General features: G+C 36.6%; 1 protein-coding gene across 14 annotated transcripts in view; it reads left to right on the top strand.

Moving 5' to 3' along the window:
* The window catches only part of TMEM117 (transmembrane protein 117), a 556913-nt gene that overhangs the window by 288035 nt on the left and 253423 nt on the right, over positions 1-15455 (top strand). For 12 of the 14 annotated variants that reach the window (XM_017888960.1, XM_017888964.1, XM_017888963.1 and 9 more), the window contains one exon: positions 10172-10271. The exons of 1 other annotated variant lie outside the window; for it this stretch is intronic. In XM_017888960.1, coding sequence (XP_017744449.1) covers positions 10172-10271 — 100 coding nt within the window. Of the gene's footprint in view, positions 1-4969; positions 5054-10171; positions 10272-15455 lie in introns of all 14 variants that reach the window. One more of the 14 variants, XM_017888973.1, reaches the window with a different exon arrangement.

The following is a 15455-nucleotide window of genomic DNA, read 5'->3' as shown; positions in this document are numbered from 1 at the left end:
CTCTCCTCTCCTTTTTCTTGCTTTCTTTTTTATTTTTTGACCATGGTCTGATAGCTGGGGTGGTGAAGCTTTTGAAACACAGGTTGCAAAAGCAGAGCATGAAATTCTTGGTGGTTAAGTGAAGAGAAACTATATAATTAGTAAAATTATGAAACACATTTATGGGGCAATGAGAACTAATTAACTTCCAATTTGAAGGGCATTTGATGATAATGAGGTTTTGTGAGGCTAAAGAGATATCCCTTGGACTTTAGCGTTCTTCGTGGAAGGTTCAAGTTCAGGGATGGCCAAGCACAGATGGGGAAAGTACTTCAAAATCCTTTATCTGATATGCTACTTCTATATTACTGGCAAACTCAATTCCAGGGCCCCTCTCCCAGACTCCTGTGTTGCTCTCTCCAGCTCTATTCTACACTACTAAATGATGTCTGCTTAATATTATCTTCTTGTTACCTTTTTCTGACACTTTGTAAGAGACCTATAAAATATCTTTGGTCTGTCAGAAATGCAACCTCCACTCTCTCCGGGTTACACATTATGTGCCTTTATTTTATCTTTTGTCAACGCTTTTTATTTCAAAATCAGGCTCCCTTTATATTAGCTAGTTAAGTGATGTCATATCTAGCTTTTCATCTATTCAATGCACAGATATTCCCTCACATATTGTGACTCAGTTGACAAACTCACCATTTGTCCCACATCTCTCAAAATGGAGACACATTGGTCTTTTGGGTTTTGTTTTTGTTTTTGTTTTTTTTTTTTTCTGAGACAGGTTATCACTCTATTGCCCAGGCTTGAGTGCAGTGGTGCAATCAAGGCTTGCTCACTGTAGCCTTGACCTCCTGGGCTCAAGCAGTCCATCCTCTAAGTAGCTTGAACTACAGGTATGTGCCACCAAGCCTGCCTAATTTTTTGGTTTTGTAGAGATGTGGTGCACTATGTTGCTCAGGCTTAACAGATCGGTCTTAACAGGAACATATATCGCATTTTTTAACTGGAGAGAGAGGGGAGTGCTATTCTAAACTTTAGGACACCTATGAAATTTGTATGCGTAAACAGTACATTAGATTTAAGCATAAGTTTTCCCCATTGCCTAGAGCAGTGCCATAAAGTGTGGGCACATCGTTTGTCTTTGTTCTAATTAGGAATAATTTGAGTACCAACCTCGGTCTACCAACTACACTGATGGCTTTTTTCTTATAGCCAATTTAGTGTCATTTATTTCTAAAACGTTAGAAGAATTGTTGCATAGTTAAAATTGAACAAAATACTCAGAACCACAATTTTAGACTCTACCATCTTTCCTGGGTGAATAGTTACAATGCTTTTCACTGTAACGAATATAATCTCTGTGAAGTTAGCTCAAGAACAAAGATAGGGTAGGGAACAGTGATTCTTTAGGAGGCAACATGGATGTCCCACGGAATCCAAAGTTCTGGTATGCTTGTCCCAGGAAGGCATTGGAATTAGACTGCCACAGCACCCATGTTTTTTCCTGTCTTCTCTCCTTCTTTGCATATGTCGGTCGGCTTTCATCCTCTGCCTGCCCTCTCACTCTCTGCCACTCTCTCTCTCTTTCCTTCCCTTGCTTTGTCCCCAGATTACAGGGGATAAAACTGTAGTCTCCATAATCACTGGATTGTTTTCTCATGTAGCCTCCAGGAAAGATATTTCTTTCTTTCTCTCTTTTTGTATTGGTTCTAAATTACCAGAAAAGGAAACAATAGCAGAGTTGGGCATCCTTATACATGACTTCATAAGCTTTCCCCAATGGCAGGAAGAAATTACTAGAAAAGAGGCACTGAGTGATAATCCAAGATGGGACCACTAGCTCTGGGGTGCTATTTTCTTTCCCTTGAAAATGTATGAGTTTACATGTATCAGGGTCATGGTCTAGTATGTAGTGAGACATCAGTAATTAATTGTTTAATGAATAAATGAATATGAATTAAGATAGATACTTATCCAGTATAAATTTACATGCTGCAATAAGGTTCCTGGGTAAAAAGACAGTTCCATTCTTTCTTCCCCATATCACTGGAGCCTAGAATTTTTTCAACAGGAATATGGCGTAAATCATTGGGAAATAGTGTTGAGTAGCTACAGGGAAGAGAAAAAGAGGTGGTTGAATTCATATCTAGAGGAAGATGGACAAAAAGAAGAAAGAGAAGAAGGAGGAGGAGGGGAGAGAGGAGAAAGAAAAGAAACTCACAATTGCTTTGAATTTGAAAATTTTGTGGGAAATAAAAGAGCAGTCTTATTTTTCAGGTTTCTTCATTTTATTATATACAGTGGACAAATTATAGTTCCTGGCAAATGTTAATTTATTGTATTTATGTCCTGTTGTTTTTATTCCATTATTTTGACAATTTACAACCGTGAACACTTGTCTCCACTGACACATACCCATTAAAATTGAAGTTGTTTTTGTTCTACTTTGAACAACATCAAAATCTTTGCAAAACTTGTAAGTTATATTATGCCCTTCCAAGTAGTTTAGATAGAAGCATCATTATATAGGGTAAATTAATGAATGCCATTCTGGCTTAACTTACAGTTCCCTTTTACAATAATAAAAATTTGTGGCAGTGCATTGTATACATTTTACTAGAATAGTTCTAAACACTGAATTTTATTTAACATTAAAATGTGACTAAATTAATTATGAAATTACTTTCAGGTAATTTGTGACTTTCTGGATTCCTTTGGGGATTTATTGGGGTTCTCTTAGCAACAAGCTCAGAATTTTAAAGCTTACAGAATTTTAAAGTTATCTGTATTATTTTTCTAATAACTTTAGTGAAGATACATGAAGTGTCTTTGTTGTATTTGTTTAATTCATTAGAGGTAGAAGACAGAACCATTCAGAACATCACATTGGATTGCATATTCCTGGAGCATTTGGGAAGTTGATAAAAGAAAAAACTATGAAAGAAACTTGGGGTATAACCACAAAAAATCTGTAACTTTAAAATTAGTTTTGAGGCTATATTGTTTTTTAACCTTGTAGACCTCTATATTTTGACTTTAAAGGACACACAACAAATGTAGTTTTATAGTATCCATTTGAAGGGCAGTAGAATATATTTTCTTTCCTTTTTTTTCACATGGATAAAATAAATGTGTTTTACTATGTAGCTCTGGTATTGTTTGTGCCAGCAAATTGGTGCACTAAATCATGTATTGATAAGTTACCCCATTTAAAAAATGCTTTAACATGATTAAGTAGATTTTCAATATTTTACTTTTTAAATTATTCAACTAACTAACATTCAGAGTAAGTAAATTTACAATATGTGTTGCAGAAAGTCAAAGATATGTTCTTTATTTATATTATGGCCTCTAGCTTTTTATTCCAGAAGAGGTAATAAAAATGATACAATAACACTGTATTCTAACTTTGTTAGAGCATCATAATTACATGGCACACAATTTGTCTTTGATGTTTGCTTTTATTTTATCTTGTATTGCAAATCCTTGTTTTTACCTTTTATGCTTTCATACACATCCTACTTTGGCCCTGATGTCCAATGATTTAAGTAATTGACTACTTAATTCATTTACTTATTTATTGCATTCCTAAAACATACTATACCCTGGGCCAAGAATTTCATTTGCCAACAAAAAAAAAAAAAAAAAAAAAAAAAAAAAAAAAAAAAAAAAATACATGTTTTCTACCCTTGATGAAGTAACTCTTATGGGAGAGAGGGGCAATGTAAGCAAATCATTAAAATACTCTGGGAAAAGTATTTAACGTAGAGGTATATTCAAAGTATTATGACAACACTTGGGAAGTGATAACTTTCAAAAGTAATGGCAGTAGATTTCTCAGTGGACAGACTGAGTTAGTAATCTCAAGCCAGAAGACAGGGAATGGCATGTGACAAAGAGAGCATTCTGGGCAGCCATGATAAGTGTATTATGAAATGGTGGTATATTGGTGAGATTGATTTTCTAGTAGGAGGAGGGCCTGAAAGAAGGAGATTCTGAAATGTAAGGAGATGAATCTAAAAATAAAGATGCGTTGCAGAGTGGAGGTTTTTCTTATCCATGTTGTCGTAGTCCATTTTCACGCTGCTGATAAAGACATACCTGATACTGGGAAGAAACAGAGGTTTAATGGACTTACAGTTCCACATGGCTCAGGAGGCATCACAATCATGGCGGAAAGCAAGGAGGAGCAAGTCACATCTTACATGGATGGTGGCCAGCAAAGAGAGTTTGTGCAGGGGAACTCCTCTATTTAAAACCATCAGATCTCATGAGACCCACTTACCATTGCAAGAACAGCACAAGAAAGACCCGCCCCCCTTATTCAACTGCCTACCACTGGGTCCCTCCCATGACGTGGTAATTGTGGAAGTTACAATCCAAGATGAGATTTGGGTAGGGACACAGCCAAACCATATCACATGCTTTACCCTGTGACATTGGGGACCACAATATTATTTTGAAAAATGGAAACCAGTAGGCCAGAGGTTTACCTTTTTTTCATGCATATTATGAAATAGTTGTACTAGAAGCTTTACATACTTTATATCATATGTTCCCTAATAAACCCCTGTGAAGGAAAAGTATTTTTATTCCCAGTATATAGACAAGGAAATGAATGACTATCAAAGTTGATCATTTGTCCCAAGTCATGGGGGTATGGGATGGGTTGCAAGCTTAATATTTTCTGATTCTAGGACTTCTGCTTCTCCAGTATGCCCTATTTCTTCCCTAGAAATCCCCATAGTGTCAATAAAGAATTTACTGTAGGTGGAAATAGTTACAAAGGAATAGGAAATTATTACTTTAGTTTCAGATTAGAGATGATTATGTATAGAATTTAAACATTGATAGTGGTGATGACAGAAAAACAGCATCGATTTGAGAGCCTTTCAGAAGTAACATTAGTGATTAATCACTAATGCTGAGAGTAAAGGAAAGGGAGAAATTGACATAATACTAATGTTTCTGTATACAGCACAAATGAATTTCACTGAATGGGCTGAAGTAAGGCAAGGAATGGAAGGAAGAATTGATGTATGCTGGATGTATTCACAGTGAGGTGGGTTGGTTAATGAATACTCTGTCTCCAGTCTTCTTAGATATGTCTTCCTTATAGAACTTAGAGGGAATTAATGGCTAAAGTTAGGAAATTTCCGTTGGAATGTTATCAGTGACCATTGTTAGGTTCAGATGCAATTTTAATCATTACAGACTACAGCTAACAATTGTCTGCAGCTTTTTTGTGACATCCCAGGGGATCTTGCCCCATAGCTTCAAACCGTAGGTCTAGCCTGGAAGGTCCTTATACATGTATTGAGCTCCATCAAAGTATTTTAAATCAAGAACTAGAACCAAATATAATAAAATGTGCTTATTTGGATAATAGTCAAGTAAGTGACTAGAGTCATTAATCTAGTTAATCATTTCATTACAAACAAAATGATTGAGAAAAGGTTAATTTAAAAAATCTAGGTTTAGTTCTTGGCATTTTGTAGTGACAAATTTTCACTTTAATGCCTTAAGAATACTTAGAGCTTTTGCTTTAGTTTTAGTGTGTTTAATGCAGGCCTGTACTCATGCAAGTCAACTCCTTGCCCATAATTTACTTGTGTGTGAAGCCCCCAATCTTATTTATGTTGCTCAAACATGGCTGAGAGAGACAGCTGTGACATTATGAATCCAGCTGGCCACAGATGGGTTTTCAGTGAAGCATGGATCCATATTGGTTTGGTGATCTGTGTGTACTGCCTCCTGTTAAAATTCAGACTCAACTGCTAAATCACCTGGCATTGACTGCAACCACTTATGTATGACTAATAGACTGAAGTGAACTGGAACTTTTGTTGCTAGTGATCAAGACCCTTACTGTAATATAAACTATACTGTAGTTTTATTGACTATTTAGCTCATGTTAGAATCTATTTAGTCACTTTGCAACAGGTTTTAATAGCCTTGGTTATCTCATGTTGTCAGGATGTTATGATAATTAACCTTTTCCAGATCTTGTATATTGAAATCTCCACATGTTTGTTATGGATTTGATGGTTAAGGTGTAAATCTCAAGATAAAAATAATTGAAGTTAGAGGCTGAGAAAAAATTTATTTAGGATCTTAAAAGCCTGTATCAATGATGAATAGTTACTTAGAAGGCTGGTAGAACTGCAAGATTTTTTAGATAGTGCAAAAAAGAAAACAAAGCATAAAGGAAAACAAAGGATGTGTGAGTTGTTAAAATAATCAGCTAAAGCACCAAACAAAATAACTTCAATTGTGCCTCTTAGCAAATAAAATATAATTTTGAATTACTTGCCCAAATCATTAGGTATATGAAACCCCACAATTTCACTTTTTTAGAGTCCAATGTGATATTCAAACTGGCTAAAATTGCTGATATAAATATATGTCTGTCTTGTTCTTTACAATCCAACCAGGAAATCTTGTTAAATGTTAGTGGATATGCAAATGAATGAAATAGTAACTGAAAATTTGTATGACAGGTGTGCATATTTGTAACTTTTCTTCATATTTTTCCAAAGCAGCAAAAGTAAGAATAATTACTGAATAGTCTTTACATATTATTCTTCATTTTTAAGTATATTACTTATTTCATAAACTATCAGTACTGTCTCATCTGCATTGTTATAGCATCTAGCACTTATCATATGTCCACAGCCACAGGCAAGGATACTTTATTTTGTACTGATATATTATTCTGGGTGAATACAGGACCATTATCTTGCAGTCAATCAAGAAGCTACAAATGTAGTTGGAGAGATTAAGTGAACAAACAAAACAATTTTAGAAGTTTTTAATATTTTCCTCCGTGGAAAAGTTTTTCATGATTCAATCTCATTTTATTGCTGTTTCTAGGATTTAATGTATGGAGATCTACCCATGCCATACATATATAAATAAATATGAACGATTTGGGTCACTTTATTAAATCATAATTTAAACAAATATTTATTAATTCTCCACTGGAGAATCAACAGTGGACAGGATTGCCAAAACAGCTTCCTGTCCTTCTGGACAGTTTTTTCTCTTGGTTTTCAGTGATATGAGCTTGTTTCTTGACATCCTGGTAATTTTGGAATGACGGACAGATGTTATGTATAAAAGTGTGTGGAGGATAAAATAAAATTTTATTTTTCCACAAAAGGTTTACTTTTTCCTTTGTTAGATGGAAAGAGTAGAAGCTGATCACCACCATCCGGTCATAAAATGGACTGGGTAAGGGCTGGTTTACACTTTCATCAAGGATTCATCCGTTTCTGGTTTTCTGTAGCCCTCCAGAGGACTGTATTCTCTTGGACCACATTCTCTGGCTGGTTCTGAACTCTATAATAGAGTCCTCAGCATAAGGAAGTTGCCAAAGCTCCCTAATGCTTTTTAGAGATTTTACTTAGTCTTTTAGTCTCCTTCCTACTTCCTTTTGAACTGCCTACAAGTTCAGAAAGGTTTGTCAAGTGTGTTGAAAGGCAACCAGCTGTGTGTCATGCTCTCTTTTGGGCTTCTCCCTCCTCACTAGGATCTTGGCTCCTTAAGTTTCCGATGTCTCTTCAGCTCACTGAGACTGCCGATTGCAAAGGGCAAAACCCAAGTTCTCATCCTGTTTCCTTGGGTGCAGAGTCAGCAAACATGCCCAGAGAAAATACAGCTAACGTCTCCACAGTTCTAATTTTTCACAATTCTCTCTAATCCAGTATCTTGATTTTTCTAGTTTTCATTGCCTCATCAATTTTAATTTTTTTGATTAAACAGTGTTAACACTTTTGATTAACATATATTCAAATTGTATACACATGTACAGTAGCACCACTTCATTAAAACTCCTTTTGTCAGTAACCTCCATGATACCAAATTTGTGACATTTTTTGCATTTTAAAAAAACTTTTAAGTTCAGGAGTACATATGCAGTTTTTCTATATAGATAAACTCGTGTCATGGGGGTTTGTTGTACAGATTGTTTCATCACTCAGGTATTAAGCCTAGTACCCATTAGTTATTTTTCCCGATCCTCTCCCTCCTCCCACCCTTTTCCCTCTGAAAAGCCCCAGAGTGTGGTGGAGTTTTTTTTTTTTTCTTTCTTTCTTTCAGTTCTTCGCTGGATGGTTGATCTGTTGCGAGTGTATCCAGCCTCCTGTCTCTATTTTTAGATACTAAAATAAAAGAATGATACCTTCTCTTATACACGTCTATGCAATTACAGGGAATATACCCTAAAATTTCCACACGACCCCAAGATATTCTAGAACTAATTGGAAAAGTGGGCAGGTGGGGCATTGAACAAGTTCTTCAAATTAGGTATCATTGAAAGAACTGGGCAATTACCAGAGCTAATCCTTTATAGTAACGTTGAGTTCACTGACCAAGAGCTGTTCAGTGATTGTGGTACTGAAGGGTGCTACACCAAGTTATCCAAGTAAATAACTTGAGAGCTTTCAAGTGGATGCTACTTTGATTGTTGAATTCAACATGAATTGAAACTCTAGATTTGAATATTGCTCTGGAGAGCTAAAGGTTCTGCATACTATTCTTGACTTCTTATGATTTATCTTAAAGGGAAGTAAGTCTTAATTTTTATCATCTACTAAGCTACTTGTGGACAGAGTAGATATTCGTTGTGTTTTATATCTTCACTAACACTTATAAGAAGAAGGTGTTGCTTAGTGGTTAAATTTCTGGGTTTGTGAGTCAGTCAAGTTTAGATTTAAATCCTGTCCATTTACCAGATGCTTGACCTTAAGCAAGTTGCAAAAACTCTGTAAATCTCAATTTCGTATTGTGAATTGGTAATAATAATATATTTCATTGTACCAGTGTGAGAGTTGATGTATACACTGTATTTAAAGTGGTAATAACTATCTTTGGCACCTTATAAGCATGCAATTTATGGTAGCTATAAATTTTGGGCTACTATGTAAATCCATGGAATTGGCGATCCAAAATTTTGGGTTTAGTCCTTAAAATACTTACACAGACTCTCCAAGGTAGGTGAATGAAGTTTGTTGAAAAAGAGTTAGGTCAAGAATTTTAAGTTTGCTTTTGTTGTTAAATAAAACTAGTTAAATATCTATTTATTTTATGGATAACAGAACCATCTGAAATAACTCCAGAAAAGAAAAAACTGAATTGGAGATAGTTTACCTCTCAGTGACTTCAAAAACATGTCTCTTCATAATTTCAGTAGATAAATAATGAACAATCATTATCTATTGGATATATTTTAAAAATAAGAAGAATTAAGTTTTACCAATACTCTAAATTGTACAGATATTATTTTGTGTAAGAAAAGGAGCAAAATTTAAGATAAAAATAGTTAAGTGAACGAAAACTTAAGAGTAAAATAAAAACTAAAAGAGGGAGAGAGAAATTTGTCACCTAGCTACAATTCGTTAGTTGTATTACATGAATAGGGCAAGTTATGTGATCTGAGTCCCAGTTTTTTCAGAGAAACGCAAAATCAGAAAATAATAATTAGTGTTTTCTTGAATATTAAATGAAAAGTAGAAATGAAAATGCCTGATGAACAGTAAGCATAGTCTTAATACTAATATTTAATGATCAGTGGAAATAGGAATTAGCTATACAAAAAACAAATGGTATAATTATATTTTCTTATCATTTATATTTCAGTAATAATTTAAATCACACATATTTGGATCAAATTTCATACTGCTTTACTATGCATGGGAATTTTTCTTAAATCTTGATATTATTATAAACATTATTCAGGTATGATGTTATATCTAAAGCCCAATCCCAGCATTTTTCCAATTGTTTTGATTTGATGGAACTGAAGGAAAGTTAGCTCTCCTCCCCTCTTTCAAGTTACTCCAATTTGGGAAGTGTTTCTGCTCCGCTCATACTTGAGTGAGCATGCAGAAATACCTTTGCTGAGTATTTGTTTGATTTTTCAAAAGCTGTCATTAGTCTTACAGCTCAAATATGAAATGCACATGGTAATTGGTAGAGCCACATTCAGTCTTCAAGTGTAGCTGAAAGTGACCCAGACACCCTGAGAGCTCTTCTTAGACTTCCAGATTTGTAAGCCTATGTGATGGGACAAGAGGAAGACAGCTTGTGGGGAAAGTCCCTTTGCCTGTTGCTGAACCAGAAAGCCTTAACTGTATGACTCTCTGAGTCCGGACAATGTCTTGTGTGTTTGTTTCCACAGAGCATATATCATTACAGACTATATGGGCATCCGAAATGAAAGTTTCATGAAATTAGCTGCAGTAGGGACCTGGATGGGGGACTTTGTCACAGCTTGGATGGTAAGAAAATTTTAACTTCACCCATTTCAAACATCAAACGGAAGACATGTTGACAGTGTTGGACAGACACTGCTTTTGATGGTGTAGAGTAAAATAATTACCTCTCTTTGAGTGAAACAAATTTATGAGTAAAGATAATTCCAGAGATTATATCCAATATCTGTGGACCTCAGAGAAAAATCAATGCAATTAGAATATAAGTAATGGCACTCCACCAGAATCTGTCTGTCTATCTATCTATCTATCTATCTATCTATCTATCTATCTAAACACACATGTATGTTTGAGCATATAAACATATACAGTCATAACATTAATAGAAATTCTCCCTGTGAAATTATAAATAATTTTGTTTGTCTAAATAATTTTGGTTTTTTTAAAGGCATGTACAATTTTCAGGTAAGGAATGTAGTCTGTCCTGTCTCAGAAGAGCATATGAAATATTTTTTTAACAATTTAAGAAATAGTTTTCTACATTTATTTTCCTCATTGAAGCTACTAATATAATGGTAACTGAGTTCTGAGTATTACCTCTTTTAATCTCTTTTGTATTTTCTTACTCATTACTAAAAGCTTGGAACAAACAGACAAATATGTCTTCTGCTGAGCTCATCTGTCAAGAAAGTATCTTCTGTTTTTAATTATTGGGTTAAAATTTAAAGATAGCATGTTGCTAGAAGGCTCTGGGTTCTATAAATTTACGAGAGACTCACAAAATGCAAAGAGTGTAACTCCCATCAAAATGGAGCACTTCATTAACATCGTTCATAAATGCAGTTGATTCTAATTACCTTTGTCAGTCTATTCACTTGAAAATGAGGAGATATACCTGAAGGCAGATAATGCCTGACCGAAATAAGACTTGCTGTGGACATGTCCCTGCAGATATGTCCCAGATATTGTAGGTACGAACAAAAGAGTTTCTGCCATTTCTATTGATTGCTTCTTACCTGGAACAGGTGCTTTCCGGGATCAGGAAGCAGTTGTAGCTTAACTGCTCCTGCTGAGAACATCCGGGAAGAGTATCAGGTAACCACCAAAGGGTTTGTAGGGCCTGTTTTTGAGCCTCCACCTACCTCTGTTGATTTTTACAATGTAACAGATTACTAGATGGATCCTATTCCATTAACTTTAAAATGTAAACTTGAAAAATGATTTGTCATGTCAAGAAATAGCAATTAGAGTAAGTTAGACATTGAGACCAGGCTGCCTCATGTGAAAAATGTCTTTTTTCCTGGCCGGGTGCGGTGGCTCAAGTCTGTAGTCCCAGCACTTTGGGAGGCTGAGACGGGCGGATCACGAGGTCAGGAGATTGAGACCATCCTGGCTAACACAGTGAAACCCCGTCTCTACTAAAATACAAAAAATTAGCCGGGCGAGGTGGCGGGCGCCTATAGTCCCAGCTACTCGGGAGGCTGAGGCAGGAGAATGGCGTAAACCCGGGAGGCGGAGCTTACAGTAAGCCGAGATCGCACCACCGCACTCCGGCCTGGGGGACAGAGTGAGACTCTGTCTCAAATAAAAATTTCTTTTTTTCCATTGGAAGAAGCTTTTAGGAGCAGATACATAAACTTTGAAAAACGTGATTTCCTTGAAATTTGAGGGGATGTTTAAAAAATTTTTTTCGACATTAATTGTGCATTATGATTTCGACACCACTTTGTGGTGAATCTGCTTAATAAGATGGAAAAGGTGACTAGATTAAGAGTCCAGGAATTTGAATTATCTGACCTGACCACCTATGGTTCGACCTTCCACAAATAATAAACAGTTCTCTGAGGCTCAGTCTGCAGATTTATCAAATAGGGTTAACAGTTCCTTCCTGTGTTACATATTTTCTGTAAAGCTTAAATGTGTGGCCCTGTGATGTGACTTAAAATGCTAAAATATGAGGTAGACAGAAGCGCTTCATTGTGCACATTGCGGGGCCCTTCATCCCTTTAGCTTGGGCTCAGTCCTTTGAGGTGATGGCAAGGGCAAGCCATTGATCCAAGATTCAGGATGCCTAGACTTCCTGAGCCCCGTAAGTGGGAGCAGCCCACTTTATACCAGGCCTGGGGTCCAGAGTGTCTGGAGTTTCTTTCAATCGCCAATGCTTCAGTAGACTAAGATGATATGGTACATTGCTTCCTGACTGTTGTCTCATAGTGACCTGACAAAAGTTAGAGGAAAAACAATGAACCAGCAGGACCTAGGAGCTCACTCTGGAGTTTGCAGGCTCATGCCAGCCATTTATTACATAAATCATTTTCTTTTCTACTATGACAACATCGTTTGTTTATAACCCTATTCTATCCAATTCCTCCCCAGCCATTTCTTTCTATACCATAAACAGCTCTGCCTCTATTTATTGGTTCATTATTATTGTTTTTTAAATTAGCATTTTTTCTTTTTTAACCATAAGGAGGGGTCCAATTGCTACAGCAGCCTTAGGAGGAAAATGCATGGTAGAGTTTTGACCAAAGACCTTTAACCCTTCCTGGGTGGATTTCTACTCTGCACTTGTCTGCTCCTCTCATCTGGCTAAGGGGAGTACAAATAATTCCACAGTTCAGCCTGTGATATTTGTCTCCTTCCAAGATCTGGCTGACCTTCATAGTTTCTTCTAATTTTACTATTTTAATGCCTTATATTTCTAGTGGCTAAACTGATAACTTCACTGTTTTCTATATAAAAGATTCCTGCTACATCACAAAACTAAGACTGGATTGAGAGTCAAGCAAACGGTATTCTAGGTTGAACTCCACAATGTAATCTTAAGTCATCTAACCCTGTGGGGCCTTTCTGTAAGCTGGAAGAGAATCCAGAGTCTCTTTATGCTATGTTACATGAAACGTTGACCTTTCCCCATTAGACACAGGGACAGAAATAGCAAAGGAAATACCAAGCGCTCCTGATTTTAAAATACAGTCACACAGAGAGGATTCCCAGAGCACATCATTTCTATTCCCATTTCTATTCACTGACTGGGCAGTGTGTTTCTGTATAAATATTTATATGTCTACATATGTGTATATTGATAACATTTAAAAAATAATATTTTCCCTCATGAGGGAAGTTTAAGGTAGCCTTGACCTTTGTCTGTCTATAGAATTCTCATCATGAAATGAATATCAATGATGAGAGTGACTATCATGGAAAAGCAACTATTTAAGTTAACAATCAAAGTGTGTCTTTTATATATTTCTGAAATGGAGGATTTTTCTTTTATGGAAATAATTCAAAGCTTTTTCATAGTTTTAAAAGGCATATCAGTATTGATGTGATCCAAAGATAAGGATGGCGTCAACCAAAATGAGAAGTGTCTTTGGCCCTCACATTACAGAGCTTCAAGTTCTACTGGGTCCAATTTCCTAGGCAGTTCTGACTTTTCCTGGCTCTGTGGTACTCCCCATACAGAGGACAAGAGATGTATGTCAAGATTAAGGCTGCTAATTCTTTTGTCAAATAGGTTTTTAAAATAAGTTAATATGTAAGAAATACGTAAAGTGCTGAGCGATGTAATCCGCATTGAGCTGGGTCTTTGCTATGGGCAGGAGCAGAGAAAAGCTCTGTCATGAAGATGTAAATAAAACAACATGGGGTGTCTCATGAGATACCGTTTCCAGGTATCCACCTATGTGCCCATGCACTGTGCCATTAAGTCAGAAGCTGGAGGAGAGTTGGCCAGTTCCATATCACATTGCCCCAGTTTTGCCATTGCTGCTTCAGCTTCTGATGAAGTCTAAGGTGGCAGGGGATTCCGAGGACATCATGATGGCACTTGCTTCTGCCCTTAATACCAGAGAGAAGAAGCACTTTATGCTGACCTATACCTAATAATTCCCTGTTCTAGACCCTGGTACATCCTGTCCTAGTTGCTTCCATCTTACAGCAGTAAATGGTATGACTCACAATAGAATCAGGACATCAGACTCTAGGTTTGAGGTTCTTGTTGGGGTGAGGTGTACAGATAAGATAAAACTGAGCCATGACCTAAGAAGACAATTCTGGGCCTGGCGCAGTGGCTCACACCTGTAATCCCAGCACTTTGGAAGGCTGAGACAGATGGATCACTTGAGGTCAGGAGTTCACCAGTCTGGCCAACATGATGAAACCCCGTTTCTACTAAAAATACAAAAATTAGTCAGGTGTGGTGGCACATGCCTGCAATCCCATGCCTTAGGAGGCTGAGGCAGCAGAAAGGCTGGAATGTGGGAGGCGGAGGTTGCAGTGAGCGGAGACTGTGCCACTGCACGCCAGCCTGGGCAAGAGAGCAAGACTCTGTCTCAAGAAAAAACAAAACAAAACAAAACACAATTCTGTTAGCCAACACTGAACATTGAAGTCGTCATAAAGCATCCTTCATCCTGAAAACCATATACTGTGTATATCAACTCCTAATAGTCACAGGACATTGCTTGGCTTTAACATATTAGCGCTCGGATTATCTATCAGAATTTATATATATGTGCCACTACTAGCAAAGGCTTTACCATGAATGTCGTAGACACATAAAAGAGGAAAAAATAAATTTAGTTGTTTGCCAGTTGGCTTTACTTTTATTTATTTATTTGTTTATTTATTTCTTTTCATATTTAATCAGCACTTTTATTTCTTAGTGGCCATAAAACAGTGGTGTATCTTATAACTTTTGACATCTTAAATTTGACACAAATATGGTATATGAATTTGAAACAATACATTTCTCTCTAGTTACTGTTTTGGTGGCATTCCACAATTTTTATGTGGTGTTTTCTTTTTTTTTAAATTATGCTTTATGTTCTAGGGTACATGTGCACAACGTGCAGGTTTGTTACATATGTATACATGTGCCATGTTGGTGTGCTGCACCCATTAACACGTCATTTACGTTAGGTATATCTCCTAATGCTATCCCTCCCCACTCCCCACACCCCACAACAGGCCCCGATGTGCGATGTTCCCCTTCCCGTGTCCAAGTGATCTCATTGTTCAGTTCCCACCTATGAGTGAGAACATGCGGCGTTTGGTTTTCTTTTCTTGCGATAGTTTGCTGAGAATGATGGTTTCCAGCTTCATCCATGTCCCTACAAAGGACATGAACTCATCCTTTTTTATGGCTGCATAGTATTCCATGGTGTATATGTGCCACATTTTCTTAATCCAGTCTGTCACTGATGGACATTTGGGTTGGTTCCAAGTCTTTGCTATTGTGAATAGTGC

This window comes from Rhinopithecus bieti, unplaced genomic scaffold (assembly GCF_001698545.2).
Source record: "Rhinopithecus bieti isolate Rb0 unplaced genomic scaffold, ASM169854v2 scaffold_17829, whole genome shotgun sequence".
NCBI classification, from domain to species: Eukaryota; Metazoa; Chordata; class Mammalia; order Primates; family Cercopithecidae; genus Rhinopithecus; species Rhinopithecus bieti.
Note: the sequence above shows the minus strand (reverse complement) of the source record. Positions and strands in the feature narration are given on the sequence as shown.